The sequence below is a fragment of the Pistacia vera genome, unplaced genomic scaffold, assembly GCF_008641045.1.
Source record: "Pistacia vera cultivar Batoury unplaced genomic scaffold, PisVer_v2 Contig984, whole genome shotgun sequence".
NCBI classification, from domain to species: domain Eukaryota; kingdom Viridiplantae; phylum Streptophyta; class Magnoliopsida; order Sapindales; family Anacardiaceae; genus Pistacia; species Pistacia vera.
Window position 1 is genome coordinate 317037 of NW_022196872.1, and position 24401 is coordinate 341437.

The 24401-nt window shown below is 40.9% G+C and overlaps 1 protein-coding gene across 1 annotated transcript; it reads left to right on the forward strand.

The window, feature by feature from the left end:
- The first annotated feature begins 5824 nt into the window (after positions 1–5824).
- Positions 5825–22817, forward strand: LOC116121449 (probable LRR receptor-like serine/threonine-protein kinase At1g56140). Its single transcript, XM_031407408.1, is given in 23 exon segments — positions 5825–5834; positions 5923–5987; positions 6699–6767; positions 6886–6953; positions 7056–7127; positions 7227–7298; positions 7381–7452; positions 7554–7625; positions 7717–7788; positions 7872–7939; positions 7975–7981; positions 8049–8114; positions 8682–8744; positions 19740–19784; positions 19901–19962; positions 20070–20479; positions 20574–20757; positions 20847–21005; positions 21270–21388; positions 21469–21685; positions 21901–22132; positions 22274–22424; positions 22536–22817. Coding segments are annotated over 23 exon segments (2637 nt in total).
- Positions 22818–24401: the final 1584 nt, after the last annotated feature.

A 24401-nucleotide genomic window follows, 5' to 3' on the forward strand; every position in this document is an offset into this window, starting at 1 on the left:
ATTGCAATAAATTATTTTTTTTTCATTAAACCCGTCTGTAAATCAAGCATACTTTTATATAATAGAATCTGTTCGATTTTGATGTCATTGGAATCCTTGTTGAAAAAGCTTTCCAACAGTATATTATTTGTCAAAAACGGAGTTCTGGTGCAAAGTTAGGCTAGTTTAAGTTTTGATTAGAAATTATTGTTTGGTGTTTTCGGAAGCCATTTATGGCATGATTTGGACAAATTGTCATTTGGGATGTCACTGATTATTTGTTATATGTCCACATTCAAGTTTCCCATCGAAAACGCCGGAAAAATGGCCGGAAACGGGCTGTTGAATTGGAAAAAATGGGTAAAAGTTACAAAAAAACGGTGTCAAGAAGAACCAACCCAATAGGATAAACGTCAAACTGACTCGATCAAAGTCAAAAGTCAAAACAGGTCAACGACCTGGTCAACCCCAGCCCAAAACCCGTTCACACCCGATCACAGTCCAGACCGGTCAATGAATTGGTCAACGGGTCAAACCGGTCACTGAACCAGTCAACGGTCCAGACCGGTCTAATGGGTCAAACGGGTCAACCCGACTCATCAAACGGGTCAACCTGACCCTGTCAAGACCCGACGCGTGCAGGCGTGTGAAGATCTTGTGCTTGCGTCAGCGCATGAGGGTGCGTGTTTGGGCCGTGTAAGTGCGTGTTTGGCGCGTGTAAGTGCGTGCAGGCGCGTGAAAGGGCTTGGGAGGAGCGTGAGGGCGCGTGAGAGTGTGTGCTGTCTCCTGGCGCGCTGAGGGCGCGTTCTTTAGTCACAGTGGCGCGTGGAAGTCGTGACAGCTTGTATGATGGTTTTTTATGTTATATATTACTTTGTTTGCATAAATAATGTATTTTCTTGTATTGATTTGTGTTATATTATCAATTCATGTTATAAATTATTTGATGTTTTATGATCGTATATATTTTTGATTAATTTAGATAGCCGCAGCATCTAAATTATGATAATATATGCATTAAGAAATATTAGTTATGATCATATTGGTTAATACATCGTTTTGTAGTTAATCATATTAGTATAATCATTTTACCCAGGGAAGTGTTATTTTTATGATTAATTAGGGATGAATAGATTATTCTTATTTCTTAATTGGCCCACATGTATTTGAAATTTAATAATTTCTAGTTTCATCATTAAAGGATAATGAATCATAATTGTAATGTCTTTACCCATAGGGAGATTTATGATATGTCGATTCATTTATGATTTATTATTTGTTTTACATTGGTAAACTTATAATTGTTATGATGGTTGTGCCTCATAATTTATTTAGTAAGCATGTCTATTGAATTGCTTACAGTTGATCAAACTTTGATGATGGTTGAGGATAAGTCCTAATTTAATGGTGATAGCTACAAATCCTGGAGAGAGGCTATCCTCCTTCATTTAGTGCATAGATCTTGACTATGCTCTTCGTAAGGAAGAGCCACCAACACCTACAAATACTAGCTCTAAAGCTGAGATTGCTTTGTATGAACGTGGGAGCGATCCAACCGTTTAAGCATGATGTTTATCAAATCTCACATTACAACTAGTATCCGTGGGTCATACCGGAGTGTGAAAATGTCAAGGATCTGATGGTGCAATTCATCACAGTTTGAAACATTAGATAAGGCATTGGTAGCATCCTAGAGTAGATTAACTCCATGAAGTTGACTGGTATAAAGGAGTTCGTGCATATTATGAAATGAGGGACATAGCTGTTAGTTGAAATCCCTTCAGATGGTGATTAATGATGACTTCCTGGTGCATTATGTCCTGAACTCTCTCTCGTCTCATTATACTCCTTTCAAAATATCTTATAACACACAGAAGGATAAATGGTCAATCAATGAGCTTTGACCATGTGTGTTCAGGAGGAGGAGAGCCTTCAGGAAGTGAATGAAACTGCACATCTGGTGACAGGAAATGTCAAGTACACTTCAAACAAGAATAAGAAGTGGAAGAAAAGGCAAGCTGCATGAGGTTAGACAAAGTAATAAGGACAATATCAAGTGTTTCTTCTGTAAAAACGGGATACATGAAGAAGGATTGTCCTAAGAGGAGCCTGGCTTGACAAGAAAGGTAACCTCTCATCTCTTGTGTGTTATGAATCTAATATGATTTGTGTTTCACATAATGATTGGTGGTTGATTCTGTTCTACAATCCATGTTCTAATACCATCAGGGTTTTCTGGATCAAAGGAAGCCATTAAGAAGTGAATGCAACATCTATTCAGGAAAGACAGGTGCCTTCACTGTTGAAGCTGTTGGAACTTTTAGACTTATTTTAAGTACTAATTATGTTTTGGATTTGGAACACCTTTTATATTCCTAGTTTTTCTAGAATTTAATTTCAGTTTCTAAACTTGTACCATGTGGATACTCTTTCACTTTTATGTAATTCTTTTAATTTAATTAAGAACTCATCTATTGTTGGAATGGTACTTTGGTTGATGGTTGTTGTAAAATTCTTAAGTGATACTGTTCCTTATAGTCTTATGACTTCACTGCTAACACTGGTATGAACATACTATTATGTATGAAACTCTTCTTTTTGTGGCATAGGAGATTAGAACACGTCTCCATTGATAGGATTAAAAGGTTGGTAATGCTGGAGTTCTTGAAACTCTTAACTTTACTGACTTTGATACTTGTGTAGACTGCATTAAGGGAAAGCAGACTAACAAATCCAAGAAGTGCTAGGAAAAGTTTTGAACTTTTAGAAATCATACACACAGATATTTGTTGCCTTGACATGACTCTAGTGGTCAGAAATTTTCATCACCTTTATTGATGATTACTCACGTAATGTATCTCTATATGCTTTATCCAAGGATGAACATGGATGCTTTCAAATATATAAAGCAGAAGTAGAGAAACAATGAACAAATTAAGATCGTGAGATCTGGATAGAGTGGGTGAATATTATGGTACTACACTGGTATAGGACAAGCACAGGTCCATTTGCAAATTTCTTCAAGAGCAGGTATTGTGGCTCAGTACACCTTGCCTGCACACCATCTCAGAATGGTTTAGTAGACGGAAAATAGAACATTAATGGATATGGTACGGAGTTGCTAAGTAACTCCAGACTTCCTCATTCTTTTGGTTGAAGCTCTCAAAACTGCAGCGTATATATTAAACCGAGTTCCAACTAAGGCGGTTCCCAAAACGCCATTCGAATTATGGAAAGGTTGAAACCAAGTTTAAGTCATTTACGCATCTGGGGTTGCCCAGTTGAGGTTAGAGTTTATAACCACAAGAACGGAAGTTAGATCCTAGACTATTAGTGCATATTTTATTGGTATGCAGAAAAATCCAAGGGATATAAGTTTTATTGTCCTAACATTCCAGTAGAATTGTTGAATCAAGAAAGCCAAATTTCTTGAAAATGATGTGGTCAGTGGGAGTGATCAAATCAGAGACTCAGTCTCTAAGAAAATTGATGTTTCAGACAATGCTCCTACATCAAGTAAAAGATTGGTTGTTCATCCAACAGGGTGAATAAGAGGAACCACTCAATCAAAATCCACATTCTGATGCGATTGTTTTAGAAGATCATTTTTGACCAACCTCCAATACAAGTGGAACAACCAGTTGTCCAACAGTCTCAAGAACTGTTGATACACATTAGGAGATCTACTAGAACAAAGAAATCAGCATTCCTACTGATTATAAGTGTATATGCAAGAGTCTGACTGTGCATAGGTATTGAGGATGATCCGACACTTTTTTACAAGCTATGAACAATAGTAAATCGAATTGTGGTATATGCCATGATTGACGAGATGAATTCATGGCGGATAATAAAGTTTGGGACCTTGTTGACTTGCCTACTGGAAAGAAACCTATTGTTGTAAATGGGTATTTAAAACCAAAAATGATTCATTAGGCAACATTGAGAGATACAAGGCTAGACTTGTTGCCAAGGGGTTCACCAAAGAAAGGAAATAGATTACAGAGACACTTTTCTCCAGTTTCTAAAAGGATTCCTTTCGTATCATAATGGCATTAGTTGCCCATTTCAATTTAATTTACATCAAATGGATGTTAAACAGCTTTTCTCAATGGAGATTTGGAGGAAAGGTTTATATGAAACAGCCTGATGGGTTCATTTCATGATGGTGACATTTGTTTTGCAGCTTAAAAAGTCCATTTATGGACTAACAAGCCTCCCGACAGTGGTATTTGAATTTCACACTATTATCTCTCATTTGGTTTTGTAGAGAATGTCATGGATCTGATATACCACAAGGTCAGTGGGTAAAATCATCTTTCTTGTGTTATATGTGATGATATTCTCCTTGCAACCAATGATTTGGGTTTGCTACATGAGGTGAAACAATTTCTTCTCTCAACATTTTAGTATGAAGTATGAGTGAGGCGTCTTATGTCATTGGCATAAGATTCATGGGATAGGTCTCGACATGTTTTGGGACTATCTCAGGAAGCCTATATTAATAAATTCTTGAGAGATTTAGGATGAAAGATTGTTCACCTAGTGTTGCACCCATTGTTAGGGTGATAGGTTCAATCTGAACCAATGTCCTACACTTGAGATTGAAAAGAACAAATGAAAACTATTCCTTATGCTTCAGCTGTTGGAAGCCTAATGTATGCTCAGTCTGTACTAACCTGACATCGCTTTTGCATTTGGCATGTTAGGAAATATCAAAGGAATCCAGGTTTGGATCATTGGAGACTGCAAAGAAGGTCATGAGGTATCTTCAGGAACTAAAGGTTTCATGCTACTTATAAACGTTCCAACATTTTAGAAGTCGTCGAATATTCAGACTCAACTTCGCTGGATGCTTGATTCCGAAATCAACATCCGGATATGTTTTTATGCTCGCCGGAGGTGCTATATCTTGGAGAAGTGCCAAACAATCTTTAGTTGCCACTTCTACCATGGAAGCTAGTTTGTTTCCTGTTTTGAGGCAACTACCAGGTTATTGGTTGAGAAGTTTCATTTATGGGCTTGGAGTTGTTGATCTATCTCTAGGCCAATAAAGTTATATTGTGACAATTCAGCTGCTGTATTCTTGCTAAGAATAATAAGAGTGGAAGTCGAGTAAACACATCGACATTAAGTACTTAGCAATAAGGGAGCACTTTAAGCCAAGAAGTCTCATTGAACACATACATACTGAGCAGATATTGCTGATCTCTAACGAAAGGCAGGCCCCAAAGACGTTCAAGGATCATGTTGTTCAAATGGGACTATGTCCCGCTTTGTCACTATGAGAGTATACTTTCATTGTCTGAAACTTTATAATTTAGTTGTTTTTCTCTTTAAGTTTATACTTTTGGTTGGAGACAAACACTTCTAGAGGACCTAGAACAAACTTTGAGGTTTGTTCATAAGTGATATTCCACATTTAAGCGTTTATTTAGAAAGAGAAAAATTGCATTGTATACATGGAAGGTAAACTTGTTTAAAAGGGACTTACCGCTATGATTCATGTAATTTCCCCTTTCTAATTGCCCATACACATATACATCTCTTGTGTTCTGGATTATATTATACAAGTTTGGACCAAGTGGAATGTTAGACTTTTAACATATGGTCCTACACTTCTCATATAATTACATTTTGGTCCTTGTTGATGTGACTGATGTGGTCATACGTTTGTGTCTCCTGAGCAGTTGTCTTTGATGAAAAGACAACTGCATATAAGAAAGAACTTTACAGGTCCCCATTGATGCAGTTTTTAATTTTTAGTTTCAAAACCATCACTCCAAATTGCAGTCAGTGGAAGATCTCGTAATTTATAAAGGAGCAAATAACAACAACAATTGCTATGGCTGGAGGTTTGTCTTATTTCCGCATATATTCCATGGAGATTTATATTGAAATTGATTGTATATCAATGAATATTGGAATAAATGTGTTTTACAGTATGCACTGAGCAAAATTGGAGTGATTCCAAAAGAACTGGTGAATTTGAAATATCTGACATTTTTGTATGAATTTTCCCACTCATTTATTTTTTTTAATAATATATTCATCATGAGAATCATCGGACACTAATTTTTTATCATCTTTTTCTGATTGAGTTTTGTAGGAAAATCGATCAAAACTATTTCACTGGTCCTTCCTGAATTATTGGAAATTTATCTCGATTGAAGTTATTGTGAGTATAAATATCATGGTTTCCAACCAATGCTTCCATGCATCTTTATTATCTCCAAATCCGACATTTATCCTTAATAAAATCGAGTTAATATTACTTATTAATATAAAGAAAAAGGAAATTATAATCCATATTATTACAAACTGTGTAACGTCCCGGTTCACTATCAAAGTCTATTGAATTTTATTCCTTACCCACATTAAATAGTAGACTCAGATGTATCTCCTTGATTTGAACCTTAGACTTCATCATTAAAACACAACCACAGTGCTCTTGATTAACTATTATCGTGCAATCTGTAGATATAAAATTAAGATAAGAGAGGATCCTAGTTCGTAAATCCGAAGCATTTGTTTCTCTCTTGAGTGATATCCATAATTTTAATTATTATGTTAAAATAACTAAATCATGTGACAACTAATTCTTTTAAGTAATAATTGACTTTGATTCTTGAAAAGGGAAATTTTTAGAAATTTTATCTTTAATACTTAAGGTTATGCTGCTAATTGATGCCTTTGTTTGTTCCTTTGGCTGTTTCCAGGTCAATTGCCCACAATCATTCTCTGGCCAGTCCCCAAGGAGCTTGGAAACCTTAAGGGTTAACTGTTCTGTAAGTCTTAAAAGTTTCCTCTCTTTTCAATTGAGTCCGTGATTAGAATCGTTTTTGTTTGAATTCACATAACTGCTGATTCCTAAAGAAATATATTTATTTCATAAATGTTATGCAGTCTTTGGTTCCAACATTTCTCAGGAACACTCCCTCCGAACTTGGTAACTTAGCCAAGCTTGAGCAAATGTAGGTTCCACTTTCTTATTTGTTTCAGTGTAGTACTAATTTGACACGAAAATTTATGTCCTATCAAATTAAGAAACTTTTTGATTGATAAGTTTTTAACAGATACATAAACAGTTGTGGATTGAGTGGTGAAATTCCCTCATCTTTCGCTAATCTTCGTAATATGCAAACTATGTAAGAAAGATCCCCATCTACATGTTTATGGCATTCAATTTCTGCTGGAAGATTACTTTGCCTGAAATTAGCGTACAATGAGTGTCTGTAAAATTTCAGGTGGGCATCAGATAGTCCTTTTACAGGCAAAATACCTGATTTTATTGGGAATTGGAGCAAGCTCGTATCCCTGTAAGCTGCGAAAACTTTTGCCTTTTTATCTTCTATTGTGTTGTGTGAATGATAACGTAGAGTTGATTGAATGTTCTTGCAGGAGATTTCAAGGGAACTCTTTCGAAGGTCCTATACCATCAAGTTTTTCTAACTTGACCTCATTGACCTCCTTGTTAGTATATCTTTGGGTGTCGATTTTTCAATATCTTACTCTTTTTCCTTTTCTCTATGCAAAGAGAAATCATATTAGTCTTCCTCGAATTAATTTTGTAGGCGTATCAGTGATATATACAACATTAGCTCTTCTCTTGATTTCATTAGAAGAATGAGGAACTTAACTGACTTGTAAGTTTACACATACTTAAATTCACATTTTCTATTCTTCTTGATTAATCTTTTAAATTTTTACACTAATCAGTTGTTTTCTTATTTGTAGATCTCTGAGAAATGCTTTGATCACTGGTAATATTCCTTCTGACATTGGAGAATACCAGGAGTTAATGACTCTGTAAGTTGATGTTAGAAACAAAATCTCAAATGCATTGCCACTAATTTCTTGGTTTTAATCGAAAATTCATCTTTATTTTGCAGGGACCTGAGTTTCAACAATTTAACTGGTGAAATCCCTAGTGCTTTATTCAATATCAGTTCTCTTACTTGTAAATTCATCAATCAGCCATCTGTCAATTTAAAGATCTTCAGTATTGAAAAATTAATAGTTTGTTTAAAATTTTGATATGAGCCTTATGCCTTCCATTCAATATCCAGGTTTCTTGGAAACAATAGTCTGTCGGGAAACATTCCGAGCCAAAAAAGTGAAAATCTTCAAACCATGTAAGCCTTTGTTGTATATATATGACTGCATTTCTGCGTGTGTGTGTGTGTGTGTTTGTTTGCATATTATAACAGGTCTATGATAAATGTTATATATATATATATATATATATATATATATTGTGTTATCTAGATCTGTAATTTTGTAGATACTCCAGTATAGAGGATTTATGTGCGCCAGATGAATGACGGTGTGAGAAATAGATTGACAAGAATAAAGGAACATACGGTGCTGCGTACCAATGTTATGGCGCATCCTTTCTATCCTATAACCAATGTCATATGTTAATTGCTCTAGATTTTCTGAATCTGTTCACTGTTTCTATTGATTCAGTGGTTGCAAGAGAAAAGTTTGATATGTGTCATGGAATTAGTCCACTGATAAAAGCAATAGAATTCTTTTCATACAAACTCTTTTGAAAATCTACTCAGTGCATTTCTCTAAATGCCAAAAACAAATTGATGGAAGCAATTGAATTCTTTTCGGAATTGTTCTTAGTTATATGCATATATTGGTACATGTGTTGCTACTCACAGGTGGCTAAAATACTTAACAATTTTCTGCAGAGATTTATCATACAATTTTCTATCAGGAACTTTTCCGTCATGGGTGACTTCAAATTTGCAACTGTATGTCTCTTAAACTATTGTACTTGCTTTCTTCATCTTCATTTTCTAGAATTAAAGACTTCGCTTTGGAGCCAGCTTAGGCATTGTAGACCTCATATGAGCATATCTTTCCTTATGTTTTAGTCTCTTTTCTAGCATTCGAAGGGCTAATATAAAGCAACAATCTTCATTTTCTTGTATTGATTCTCCAAAAAAAAGGGTACTTTAACTGTTATGCCTGGGAAAATAGGGCTGATGTGGCGCTCAGCTAGTGCGAGTGATCAAACCTCGGGAAGATCCCACTGACATTCTGGCGTAGCCGCATCGCGTGATGATGCAAGCAGCACACTCCTGTCAGTACAGTGGGTGCGCGCTAGACTGAAGAAAGGATAGAGGACGTCTACGTGTCCAATCCCTGCAACAAATCACGTGAATCACTTTAGAAGGTGGGTAATGTGACATAAAGAAGGATTTGCACGGATAATCCCACCAACTCACAGATTCAGTAATGATAACCTTAAACCATCCCACTATAAATTGGGAGCTCTCCTCTCATTTAGGGGATTAACTAATCTCTCAAAGAAATGCTTATACTCTCTCTCTCTCTCTCTCTCACTTGTAAAATCACTTGTAAAGTCACTTCGCTGACCGCGACCAGACCGCTATCATTAATACACATCAGTGGATGTAGGACTTGCTTCCTTAAAGCATCCGAACCACTTTAAAACTCTTCTCACTGCATTTACTCATTTTTTCTTGCATTCATGTGTGTCCTTTGGGCCAACTCAGCATTTCACACGTGCGTTTCGTTGGTGTCAAAATCACGCATCAACAGTTTGGTGCTAGAAGGAGGGCCTGATTTAGCATTCGTCCTTCATCAGGAGAATCTCTAACTTACGGGTCTTACAACACCAAATGGCTTACCGATTTAAACCTGAGCAAACCAACCAGAAAACTGAAGGGATCCCTCAAATGCAGGAGGATGCCTCCCCCGGGGTACCCTCGGCTCCGCAGACCACCGCGAGGAACATCCCGTCAAGTTCACAACTTGACCTTGCCGTTCTAAGCTACCTAGAAAGGTTCAACAATACTTTCCAAATGGTTATGTAAAGATTGGACCGTTTGGACCAGGGTGCGCAACCCAAGTCAAATGCAGCGGTGCAACCACCAAAAACGCCTGCAGGTCGCGCGAAAGAGCGGCAAAGGGCGATAGCTCATGCCGCGAGCACTGCAGCGCGTCGAAGAAAGGGTAAGCAAGTGGCGAAGAATGGGCCTCAAAGCTCAAAAGGCCCGGCGAACGCTAACCACGCCCAGGGTAGAATACTTGTGGCGTTGAGACTCGGTGAAAGGGTACAACTCGAGCCATCTCATGCCACATCACGTGAAAACCCCCACAAAAATGCTGGGCGGGGCGATTCTCATCACTGCTAGAGCAATCCTGATCGTTGTACGGGAAGTTACCACACTTCGCGGGTCGGTTCGCACCATCGCAGAGGTCGTGAAAATTCCCCGAATAATGCAACGCCATCACACGGCTCTAGCCAGCGTGTGTCAAGATTGGTTGGGACTACCGACAGAGGCAATAGGGAATCCGACCTACGGTCATTCCTCAACCGTAACCGTGAGGGTCGTACCCATATTGCCGAAAGTAATCCCTAGGTAGCGCCCTACCTCAAATCGAAGAGCTATAGTAAGATCTTGATCAACTAAAAGCTTAGCAAAATGAGCAAGGGCAGGTCGCGTCAGCGTCTTCCTTTTCTCCGACGGTGTTGGCCGCCCCACTACCATCGAGATTTAGAATGCCCGACATGCGAGCATTTGATGGAAATTTCGATTCGCAGGATCATTTATATGAATTCAACGAACTGATGGAGCTTCACTAGGTCTCAGATTTGGCAAAGTGTCATTGTTTGGCAGTGACCTTGACCTCTCATGCCAAATGATGGTTCAGGTCGCTCCCAGCGGGATCGATCAACTCGTGGCCTTAGATGAGCACGACGTTCCTGAGGCACTTCTAAGCGAATAGAAAGTTCTCGATACCTTTCAGCTACCTCAGCAACATAAGGCAAGAGAAGGATGAGTCCCTCCAATCATATATAGACAGATTCCACAGAGAACTCAACAAAGTGGCTCACACTCCTGAGAAGTCAGTTCGGACTCTCATCATTGCAGGAGTTCGTCCACAGACCGACCTGTGGAAAGAGCTACAGGTTGAGGACGATGTTTCCCTCATCTATTTTTACAACCTTGCGGAGAAATATCTCTGTATTGAAAGCTCTGTAGCAGCACTCCACTGTCGCGACCGTGGCACCTCAGGCAGTGCTCCTGGTCGGGAAGGAAGAATGAGAGTTGATCGCAGATGGGCTCCTGACGATCAGCGAAAAGGGAAGAAGCCGCGCTATGAGCCTAAAAAGTCCTATGCCCCAGTTCCTCGTCGCGATCGCGACAGGAACCAATATACTCCCTTGAATGCATCTGTATCAGCTATTCTTGACAAATCAGAAGAAGCCAGCCTGCTCGGAGAACCTGAACCCATGAAAAATCTCCCATCGGCTAGGAACAGTAAGAAATATTGTCGCTATCATCGGGACAATGGGCACCATACCATGAATGCCGAGCTTTCAAGCAAGTGATCGAAAACCTCATCAAGCAGGGACATTTCAAGGAGTATATTGATGACTCTGCTCCCTCACAAGAGAAAGATCAGGGGGAGCCAAGCAAGAAGCATCGTGATCGCAAAGGGGTGTGCACCCTCAATTTAATCTTCGGGGGACTGCACTTTGTGGGGAACTTGCGAGGTACCCAAGAAAGGTATGCTCGCAAAGCTCATCACGACCCTATCAGAGTGATGAGCGTAGCACAACGACCACAAAAAGTTCGCAGGGAGGAGGAAATTTCCTTCTCCGAAAAGGACACAACACGACTGCACCATCCCCACGATGACGCCTTTGTGATCACACCTCTAATAGGGCCCCATAATATCCACATAATGTTAGTGGATAACGGAAGTGCTGTGAACATCCTGTTCGCTTCCACTTTCGAAAGAACGAATTTGGACGAGGCCGACCTGAAGCCTGCCTTGTTCCCTTTATATGGTTTCATGGGGGACCACCTGCTCCCCAAAGGAACGATCTCACTCCCAGTCACGCTGGGTGATTTCGACGAAGTGACCAATGTAACTGAGTTATTGGTAGTGGATTGCCCGTCAGCCTTCAATGGAATCCTGGGGCGACCTCTACTAAGACACTTCAAGGCAGTCACTTCAGTATACCATCTGAAGATGAAGTTCCTCACCTTGACAGGGATAGGGGAAGTCAGTGGGTCTTAGTGCGTATCTCGCGACTGTTTTGTAAAAGCAGTCCAGATGGCGTGCAGAGGGAAAGGCACCTCGCGTAGCAATCACAGACAGGCAATGGCGATCAGCTGGATCGAGCCACAGCCTGGCCCAGCTGAGGATAATATAGATCCTCGCATTCAAGACTGCCCTTCTAGTGGGCTAGTTGAGGACCTGACTGAAGTACCGGTCGACCAAATCGAACCGAGCAGGGTTTTAAGGATCAGTAAAAATCTCAATCCCCAGCTCGCTACCGAACTGACCAGCTTCCTCAGGGAGAACATCGATGTGTTCGCGTGGTCACACATAGATATGGTCGGGATTAGCCCAAATGTTACTTGCCATACATTAAACATCGACAGTGAAGCCAAGCCAGTCTGCCAAAAGAGGAAAGCAATGGATCCGAAGAGGTGCTGCCTTCCAACTTGAGGTGGATAACCTCCTCCGAAATGGATCCATCCGAGAAGCACTCTATCCGGCCTGGGTTGTCAACCCAGTTCTAGTAAAGAAGCCTAACGGCAAATGGCAGACTTGTGTCGACTTCATTGACCTCAACAAGGCATATCCGAAGGATAGCTTTCCCTTGCCGAGGATCGACCAGCTCGTGGATGCCACCTCGGGGCACGAGCTGTTGAGTTTTATGGATACGTACTCGGGATACAATTAGATTCCGATGTACGTACCAGACGAAGAGCATACATCTTTCATTATAGATCGTGGGCTGTACTGCTGCAGAGTTATGCCTTTCGGCCTCAAGAACACTGGTACAACTTACCAGCGACTAGTTAACTGAATGTTCTCCGAACAGATAGGTAGATCCGTGGAGGTCTACGTAGACGACATGCTGGTCAAGTCGCATGTCGCTTCAGATCACGTAGCATATCTCGTTGAGATGTTCAACATCCTCTGACAGTACCGAATGAAGCTAAACCCCCTCAAATGTTCATTCAGAGTATCCTCAGGAAAGTTCCTAGGGTACATGATTAACCAGCAGGGAATTGAGATCAACCCCGAAAAAATCCAAGCTCTCCTCGATATGAAGAGCCTGACCAACAAAAAATAGGTCATGAGCCTAAACGGGCGTATAGCGGTGCTAAGTCGTTTCATATCGAGGGTAACAGATTGTTGCTTACCATTCTTCAATGTACTCAAGGCCAATAAGAAGTTCGAATGGACTCCCGAGTGCGAACAGGCATTCCAAAGAATAAAGGAACACCTCAAGAAGCCACCACTTCTGTCCAAACCTCTCCCATAAGAAATCCTCATTTTGTACCTGTCCGTCTCACAGTTCGCGATCAGTGCAGCCTTGGTTTGGGAAGAGAACAGAACGCAATGGCCAGTACACTACACGAGCAAGCATCGATTGGATGCCGAGATGCGGTATCCAGAAATGGTTCGATTAGCTTATGCCCTGCTGATCGCTTCCCAAAAGTTGTGACCTTACTTCCATGCCCATACAGTTCATGTAATGACTAATTACCCGCTCAAGCAAGTCCTCCATAAGCCGGAGGCGTCGGGTAAATTGCTTAAATGGGCTAGGGAACTCAGTCAGTTCGATCTCCATTACAAACTGAGATCAGTTATCAAAGGGCAGGCTATTGCCGACTTCATATCAGAGTTCTCGCATCATCCAACAAGCGAGTCGGAATAACAGCCCAGCGAAGTCATCCAAGAAACTGTTCAAAATTTCACGACCTGGACTCTCTACGTCGATGGATCATCGAACAGAAAGAGGGCTGGGGCCGGTCTTCTCTTATTGAGTCCCCGAAGGGGCTCGTATTCATGGCATTCTCCGGTTCGGTTTTAAAGCAACCAATAATGAGGCCGAGTATGAAGCTCTGCTCGTTGGACTATGGTTGGCCAGGGAAATGGGGGCAACCATGATCAGCGTCCACAGTGACTCCATACTGGTCGTTAACCAGATTTTGGGAGAGTACCAAGCCAAGGAAGATAACTTGATCAATTATCTGAAGAAAGCTAAGGCCACACTCGAGCCGTTCAAGCACTTCACGATCACTCAGATTCCTAGAGAAATCAACTTTGTTGCGGATGCCTTGGCAAGAATAGCCTCATCATTTGACTTAAATGCACCGCAGAGCATTCCTGTTCGGTTCGTCGAGACTTCTAATATTAGCCCGATCGAACAAGCCGTGAACGTAACAAAATCAGATTCCTGGATGACCCCTATCATTCAGTATCTCAGGGACGGGACCTTACCCGACGACAAGGTCGAGGCAAGGACTCTGCGAACAATATCTGCTCGTTACAACCTCATCGGAGACTAGTTGTACAGGCAGAGGTTTAGCGCCCCTCTCCTCCGATGTGTGACCAGCGAAGAAGCAGATTACATCATGAGGGAGATACACGAAGGGATCTGCGGTAACCACACCGCCGCACGATCTCTTGCCAACAAAGTTGTTCGTCAAGGGTACTACTAGCCCATAATCCAAGAAGACACCTACAACTTTGTCAAAAGGTGTGACAAGGGTCAACGGTTCGCGAACATACCGCAAGCTCCCTCTCACCAACTGATGACTATAACCAGCCCCTGGCCGTTCTCTATGTGGGGGATCGATCTCATCGGCCCCTTGCCAGTTGGTAAAGGGGGAGTAAAATATGCCGTGGTCGCGGTGGATTACTTCACCAAATGGGTCGAAGTCGAGCCATTAGCTGCGATCACGATCAGAAAACTCAAGGACTTCGTCTTCAAGAACATTGTGTGCCGATACGAGATTCCTCATACTTTCATCTCAGATAATGGTAAACAATTTGACAACGAGGAGTTCAAGCAGTTTTGCGACGAGCTGGGTATCCATAAAAAATTTGCCTCTGTCGTAAGACCGCAAGCAAATGGTCAAGTTAAAGCTGTCAACAAAACCATAAAGCACACTCTAAAGGCCATCAAGCACACTCTAAAGGCCAAACTTGGCACAGCCAAGGGAAATTAGGCCGATGACCTTCCCAAAGTCCTGTGGGCGTATAGAACAACTTCGAGAACCTCTACCTCAGAAACTCCCTTTTCGCTAGCCTATGGCTGCGAAACAATGATCCCTGTGGAGGTAGGAACCGATTCACTTCAAAGGGACCTTTACAATGAAGCGGACAACGAAGCGCTTATGCGAGCAAGTTTGGACCTTGTTGAAGAATGACGCAGCAAGGCTTCGCTAAGAATAGCAACCTATCAACAAACCGCGAAAAAGGTTCTTCGATTCTAAGGTCAAGCGAAGAGACTTCCAGGTCGACGACCTTGTATTGAAGGAAGTTCTCCTCGGTACTAAAGAACCAAGTGCGGGAGTTTTGGGACCAAACTGGGAGGGCCCATACCGCATCGCCAAAGTGATAAGACCGAGGACTTACCACCTCAAAAGGCTAAATGGTTCCATAGTACCACGAGCTTGGAATGCTGAACATCTTCGACCTTACTATCAGTAATTCCGAACTTAGTTTCCTTGTAAAACTTATTTTTCGCAAACTTTTGTAAATAACTTGTAATTCGGTTCGCTTTACATAATTCAGTTCGCTTTACATATGCAATTCTGTTAGTATAAAATTATGTTCGCATAGACTTATTCCAATGTAATTGTAAGCAGTTACTATGCCATCTCATATGTAATAGAGGGTACTCAAAATTTCCAAGCACTGAAAATTTATTAAAAGCGATTTTTATTCATAATAAAGGGGAGGTACACAAAGTAGGATAAGGGCTACAAGGACGAATCACTGATCCTCGTTCCCAGGACTTGGGGGAGCGACCTCTATATTCCTAGGTTGGTCGCCGACTTCCTATTCGGGCACGACCATCTCTGGGACATACTCCGGATGGTCTTCTGGATCAAGTCCCTGGGTTGTCTCCTCAGCTTCAGCCTGGGCCAGGGCAGCCAGTTCATCCTGATACTCACCAGGAAGATTAGACAGATCCATCTCAGGGTTCTTCGCCTAAAGAGCGAAGATGGACTTGATCGTCTAGTCTACAACCCTCTTCTCCGTTTCCGCTTCCTACCTTTCCATCTCCACGGTTAGCGAAGCAATGCAACCCTGAGAGAAGTGAAGTGTGGCCTCAAGCTCTGTTTGCTGCTTTTCAGTAGCCTCCCATAGGTTGGCCCTTTCCTGTCCAGTTCGGCCTTCTGGAAGTCCATTGTGCGGCGAGTAGTGTCCATTTCAGACATGAATTGGTCTGCCTGAGCAATGGACGAATCTCTGTCAGCTCGTGCAGCCTCCAACTCCTGTACGAGCCGAGCATTCTCCTCACGCAGCTCAACCAATTGCTCAGCAGACCTTAGCTGCGCCTTCTGCTGAGATATGTGCAGGGAAAGCAAAGCATGCACGATAAGACAGAGTTAGTATATTTCTTAAAGCGAATAAAGATCCCCGACCAGGACAGCTTGTTTACCTGGCTAAAGAGTTGGAACGATGTGGACAGCAGTTCGGTAGAACTGGATGTCAGAAACTGCTCAAACGAGTCCGCTAGTCTGCACTCTAGGAGTGTTAGTACCACTGGCTGCAGATGATCCGGGAGATGAGCCATTGACTCCAACATAGGCGTGTTGACACCCTCGACGGGTAGAGCCTGTCCCGCGGGTTCTTTGCCCAACCTCCTCCCGGGGACTATGGCTACAGGTCGCATCGGCTGGCTGATGGAAATGCCAATCGTGCCTCTAGGCAGCCCTCCCAGGCTGAACGCTCGGTAAGGCTACGACCTCTCGGGCTGAATGCCCACTCTTTTCCCCTCGGATTCCCCTCTTCGGTCCGGATTTGCCGTCTTTTCTTGGGCCTCGAAGTCGTAGTCTTTTGCTTCGGGTGAACAGCGGGAGGAGGAACTTCAGTAGGTCGGGCCGGAGCACCTGCCTGTGTTCCTCTGACAGGTCTGCTGGGATCAGCTCCAGCGGGTCCGGTGGTATGCCTCCGGGGAAAAGAAAATTGTCTTGCTCACGGTGACTTGGACACTCGAGGAGGCATGGTCGCTGCATGCGAACGTTAGTAAAATAGTTCATTACAAAAATATATATATATAAAAAGACAGTCGAAACTTACTCGGTAGGGGCTCTAACGCTGCGGACTCGTTGAAAAAGCCGTACCTCCATAAATTTTCGGTTGTCACGAGCAACCTTGCATCGCGTCTCTCTCTGGGCAGAAAGCCAAATGCTATGATCCTATCCGGGTCCGCGAGCAGGTTTAGACTGGTCGTTAAGTTAACTGTCAAGGAAAGCAAACGGCTCGTTAGCAAAAAGCAAAAAACGAGTTAAGCTCAGAAAGAAAGAGAGCCTACTCGGATCCTGAAAACGACTGATGTCGTCATAGCAAAAAAAGAAAAACTTTGCGTCATATGCTCTTGCATTGCTCGGATAGCTATGTATCCCAGCCTGTATTGTGTTTCGTCTGGATAAGTACCAGGAATCCTTGTCCTTACTCTTTTTCAAGATATAAGAGCAGTTGAGCTCAACCGCGGTTAGCTCGTCCAGCTCATTCTCCCGACATGCGATGTACATGGTGATGGCGATCATGTACGCGTTTGGGGTAAGCTGCATCGACGCGATCCCAAAGTGATCGAGGACCGACCTGGTGAAAGGGTGGAAAGGAATCAACCCACCACCCTTAAAGATATCTTCGGAGATCGCAGCAAACCCACGTGGTGGATCTTGGGCAGTATACGCCCTTTCATGGAAGACATCTACCCTGACAGCGAACTGGTCAACTACTCTTCGCCGCTCGTCAATGGTAAGCGCTGAATAAATTCCTCGAAGGGGGCCCGCGAGAGCACCCTCTTCGGGCAAGTCAGCCCCTCCCTTGGCTTTGGTCGTTAGGGGGTCCATTTTTGTAATCTGCAAAAGTGACAAAAGGGTACTATTCAGTCTTCGTACATTTTCGTATGATGACGTGGACGAAAAGTTTTCCTCAAACCCATAAAAACCCTAACAGTATGCTTAAAGCCTTCAACAACTCCAGCCCGACAGAGAACATTTCACCTCCGATAAGCTATCGATGGACAGCCACCGTATAGTGGCTGTTAAAAGCTAATGACATTAAAGATAAAAAAGAAGTCATCTTTACCTCTGAAAATGAGAAGGATCGACTCTTCTGTTCCAAATATCGGACAAACGCCACTCTGAAAAGCGAGGATTCAATATCGGCAGAAGTTTCTTGTTCTCTGATAATGAAAATGTTGTGACTTCGCTTGAAAAGAGTTTGGGGTTTTATAATGGAGGAAGTGGCGCTTTGGTTTCCCGAAATCAAACGACGTTTGAGCGGAAAACGCATCTAACCGTTGATCGTGACCACGTGTCATGAATCAACAAGGAAGAGTGACCATCACGCCTCAGGAAACCAGACCGTCACCCCCTCTCGCTCAAGTGACGGCATGACTTTCCCTTTTCCGCATTTAATGCACCCACTGCCGCATTCAATGCCCTGATAAAGAATGTCGTTTCAGCATGTTTTGCATTTAATGCGTATAACTGGCACTTATTGCGCAAAGGACACGTCTGTCAGAGCAATGAGCATTTCATTTAATGCGCTCACTGTTGAAAATGCAACAGATATTTGAAGAGGTCGTTACCAGTAACATTCTTCGTCGCCAGTTACGAGGCGACGCGACTCTTCGGATCTCATTAGCCACGAAGTGACCTGATTGGTCGGCCCTATCTCGTGACAATTGTGAAGCGATGTGACGCCTGCTGTGAAGCAACATGGCCATTTGTCCTAAAATTACCAAGTAAGAACAGGTCGAGAATCTCCTCAGGTTGGGGTCACCATTAGCATCGGGTACCCAAGGCCAGGTCGCTGGTCCTGAGGTCGCAGATTCTTCTCAGCTACCTATGGGAATGTCCTCCCGATCTCCTTTACAATCAGGTCGGATCGACCAACATCTCTTCAAACATATCAGATCAAGGCATTTATAGTTTTCAAGGTTTGATCCTCAAACCTTAAAAACTAGGGGACTTCTGTTATGCCTGGGAAAATAGGGCTGACGTGGCACTCAGCCAGTGTGAGTGATCAGACCTTGGGAAGATCCCACTAACATTTTGGCGTAGCCGCATCGCATGATGATGCAAGCAGCACACTCCTGTCAGTACAGTGGGTGCGCGCCAGACTGAAGAAAGGATAGAGGATGTCCATGTGTCCAATCCCTGCAACAAATCGCGTGAATCACTCTAAAAGTTAGGTAATGTGACATAAAGAAAGATTTGCACAGATAATCCTACCAACTCACAGATTCAGTAATGATAACCTTAAACCATCCCACTATAAATTGGGAGCTCTTTTCTCATTTAGGGGATTAGCTAATCTCTCAAAGAAATGCTTATACTCTCTCTCTCTCTCTCTCTCTCACTTGTAAAATCACTTGTAAAGTCACTTCGCTGACCACGACCAGATCGCTATCATTAATACACATCAGTGGACGTAGGACTTGCTTCCTTAAAGCATCCGAACCACTTTAAAACTCTTCTCACTGCATTTACTCATTTTTTCTTACATTCACGTTTGTCCTCTGGGCCAACTCAGCATTTCACACGTGCGTTTCGTTGGTGTCAAAATCAAACATCAACATTAACCATTTGGGATAACATGAATAAAGCATAACACATTTCATAATGCCCTTGTTATATAATCCCTGCATCTATACTTCAACAACAAGAATACTTCAGATTTTGGAATACATTTGATCGCTGCTTTGAATTATATAGGAATCTGGTGGCTAACAACTTCGCATTTGACAGCTCAAATAGTAGGTGAGCTAGAATTCCTTTTTTGATAAATAAAGTGTCATATTTTTTGCATATTAATTATCACATTGCTTTTTGAATCTTCAATATAAATAAGCAGTGATGTTTTATGTGCTTGCCAGTGTCTTCCCTGGATTGAACTGTCTTCAGAGAAACTTCCTTTGCAATAGGAATACTCCACGCTGTAGGCCGTTTTCTTTCTTCTATTTAACTCTTTTTCAATAATATAGTGTCAAAATGCACTTAAATGCTGTTATTAAAATTAATACTTTTTAATCTTCGTATTTTCAGATGCAAATTTTGCAATCAAGTGTAGTGGTAAAAAGATGATATCTGATAACATAGTTTATGAGACTGAGAACACATCTTTCAGTGCAGCTTCATTTAATGTAACGAGTACAGAAAAATGGGCAGTTAGTAATGTGGGGTTGTTTTCTGATAGAGAAGATCCATCATACGTGCAAAATACACTTGTACAAGTGACCGGAACTCGAACGCCAGAGCTTTATCAAACTTCAAGACTATCCCCAGGATCACTTAGATACTATGGCCTTGGTCTTGAGAATGGTCATTATAATATAAGCTTGTTATTTGCCGAAACAGTTTTTGATGATCGAAGCTCACAGACATGGAAGAGCCTTGGTAGGCGTGTTTTTGATATCTATATTCAGGTGAACTTGTCGTGAGGTCATATTAATATTGTACATAGATTCCACTATTTCAATTCCATATACTTCAATTGAGTTGAGAAATATGATTTCTAACTCCCACATTGTCCTCTAAGGAACTCTCAAGTTAAAGGATTTTGATATATCAAAGGAGGCAGGCGGTGTTAACAGAGCAATTACAAAGAATTTCAATGCTATTGTGTTTGAGAACAATCTTGAAATTCACCTATTTTGGGCTGGTAAAGGTACTTGCTGCATACCTAAACAAGGCGATTATGGACCATCAATTTTGGCTCTTAGCGTCGTTCCAGGTGAAACTTGTGATTCCTTTTCATCTTCATTTAAGATGACTTGTACTACATTTGCTTATCTGCTTCTTACCACTACTAACTGAATTCAGATTTTGTACCAACTGTGAGCGGAATACCGCCAAATGCTATACACAAAAAGAACTGGACAGGGTTAATTGTTGGTGTTGCAGTCCCTTTGGGAATTCTGCTCTTCATACTGATATTTACAGTTTTTTACATAAGGAAAAAAGATGGTTATGATCAGGAAGGTAAGGAAACCATAGATGGTGTAAAAATCATACATAGCAGTTGCTACACTGCTCACTTACTTGTGCACATTTTGTTAAGCAACACAACTTTAGATTTCAAATACAGGATTCTTTGCATTCCATGAGAAATTGTTTAATAGGTAGTAACATCTTGTAATATAAATACTTCAGTGTTATGTGACTAATGCTATGGAATTGTCTATAGAAATACTATTAAGGTCTCCCATTCAAGAAAATCCATTTATTTTGAGTTTGAATATGCAGTGCTACAAGCGATAGGTCCTAAACAAAACACTTTCAGTTATGCTGAGTTGAGATCTGCAACAAATAACTTCGACTCTTCAAATAAGCTCGGAGAGGGAGGATTTGGACCTGTATACAAGGTAACTTATATCTTTCAAGTAAATCATTACTTTACCTTGGAAGTTGTATGTCAATTTTCACTAGCTATTGTTCTTCACAGGGTACACTTTCGGATGCAAGAATAATAGCTGTAAAGCAACTTTCAGTGGGATCTCACCAAGGGAAAACTCAGTTTATAAATGAGATCGCCACCATCTTTGTAGTGCAACATCGTAATCTTGTGAGACTATATGGTTGCTGCATTGAAGGAACGAAATGCCTTCATATATCAAGTGTTGTTCGGTATGAGAATGCACATTATGATTATATATTCATTGGTACAAAATATAAATTTAATGAGTCCAAGTTTCATATTATGAAACTAAACCACTTAGAAGAAGCAATATATTTCCTTAGGGCTGTACAACAATGTTTTGAAAGCTCCAAATTTCTCCTTAATTAAAATATATTATCCTTGAATCCTAAATTTCCCAATTCAATAGATATTAACTACTCTTTGAAGTTTCAACTAATGAAGCTACCATTTCTGCAGGAAATAGTGAGTTGCATCTTGATTGGCCTACCAGGTTTAGTGTATGCATGGGAACGGCAAAAGGTCTAGCTTATCTTCATGAGGAATCAAGACCAAAGATTGTACATCAAGATGTTAAAGCAAGTAATATCTTACTTGATGCCGAACTCTGCCCCAAAATTTCAGATTTCGGATTGGCAAAGTTGTACGATGACAAGATAAGTCACATCAACACCAGAGTTGTAGACACCATGTAAGCTCCTTCAACCATTTTTTCACATTGAAAGCATGTATAAGAACTCAGTGAAAGTTTAATCTTATAATTTAATTTAATTTAATTTACATATCCAGACTTTGGAATTTTAACCTTTAACTATTGTCAATCAACTTGCAGAGGCTATTTGGCGCCAGAGTATGCAATGCGTGGACACCTGACAGAAAAGGTTGATGTATTCAGTTTTGGTGTTGTTGCTTTGGAGATTATCAGTGGAAGAGCAAACTCTGACAATAGATTGGACACTGAAAAAATTTATCTTCTTGAATGGGTAAAGAATAAACTTCAACTCTGTTTCATTTTCTTTGCTTTCTCCTGTGTACTAAATTAGACAAACTCATTTTTCTCCTTGCAAATGGTCTTCTTTACATGATATTTATAGGCATGGAATCTTCATGAAAATAACCGAAGTTTGGGTTTGGTCAATCCCACATTAACCGAATTTAATGAAATTGAAGCTCTTCGAATAATTGGAGTTGGGCTGTTGTACACTCAGGCATCACCAATGTTGCGGCCACCCATGTCAAGAGTTTTGGCCATGCTTGCTGGAGACATAGAAGTGGGCACTGTTACTTCCAAGCCAAGTTATTTGACTGACTGGAATTTTAAGGACATAACAAGTGACTTTGTTAATAATGAAGATAGTGTTGCAACTTCATCTTAAAAAATCTATGGGAATAAGAAAAGTGAATCTAACAATCCAACTGTTCTTCGCCATGGAGTTGATCCATTGCTCTCCCCAGGAGATGTCATTCAGCTCACTGACATAATATCAGATGGGAGGTGAAAAGAAGTCATAATTAATATATGTTGGCACATTTTCAGCTGCAAACAACAATAAGACTTGTAATATTTGGGAAGTTATCAAAGTTGTATTAAGAATATGAGACAATTTATAGAATATTAGGATCATTATATTGAATGGGGTTTAGCAGAAGTTCACTTTGGTTTCTTCTTTTTTTGTTGCACTTGTAGCCCTTGAGATTGTAGAGCTTATGTTTCAGCAACTTTGTTTGCTTCTTAGAAGTGGACCTTTAAATGAAGGTTCACAGTTCAATGTTGGACACCAATAAGTTAGATGTAATTATTTTTTAATGTCAAGTCAACAATCTGTATCTTTACGGGGGTTAACAATTCAATTCGCTATAAGACACGTTTCCTTGATTAGCCCAGCACTAAACTTCAAGATTATCATAAATAGAAAGAGGGCACATACAGCGTCCAATGGTAACAATAATTTGTAAGACTGCCAAAGAAAATATTTATATTGTCCTTTTTCCTTTCCTATCAATAGTAACCATCATCTATTATCTGAAATCCAAAGATTTTAGTGAACGCTAAGCTTACTTGAGCCTCAAATGGTACATGTTAGCAAACCCTTGTCGGCTCCCATTGAAACTTGTTTGTTCATTTTGCATGTATATTTGAAACAGCTTAGGAGGAGAAGAGTACCTATCCTACCTCTCAACAACATTCCCCATTTGTTAGCCTAAAGTTAAAGATTCGATGACTCCTTCCTAACTCAATTATAGTGATTGATAGTGCCCAAAAATCGACGTCAACAATATCAGAAAGTGGCCTCACAATAGCTTCCTATTGCATACTTTTGAAGCTGATGATATTTTGCTAGAAATATTGTGAAAAACTCATATTTGTCAAACTTATAAGTTATGTGTGTGCACAACAGTTATGTGTGCACATTTGTTGCCAATCTAATGATTTGGCTTGTTTCATTTGTTGTGTGTGTGCACATAAGTTCTACGTACACACTGGTTGTCAGGCTTGTGTCTTGGCTTGTTCCATTTAGAGTGTGTGTGTGCACAACAATTTGTGCTTACACTCTCGCTTCAGACTTTTGCAACCCAGCACAAGTTGCATGTTTGATAAAGTGAAAAAGATATTTTTTATCTTTGTCTCTCACACTTTAGGACCTTTTTACATGTGTCATAGTATCCTTAAGTGGCGCAAGGGAATAAAGTTTCTTTTTCCGTTTTGTTTTGTGGTCCAAACCAAAAGAATGAATACTTTCCTTATTTGGACTAACATGGGTCAGCCCCTTGTTGGCTAATGTGGGACATATGTGTTGAGCAAAAAACCCTTCATTCTATAATATCCTTTCTTGTGTGCATGGATCTAACATTTTGATATTTTGTTTCATTGTACTCTGAAATTCTGAGAGTATTCTTTCTCTTAAGGTTCAAAGGTTCATTTCCATTATGTGCCAAAACCTCACCATATCAAACATAGA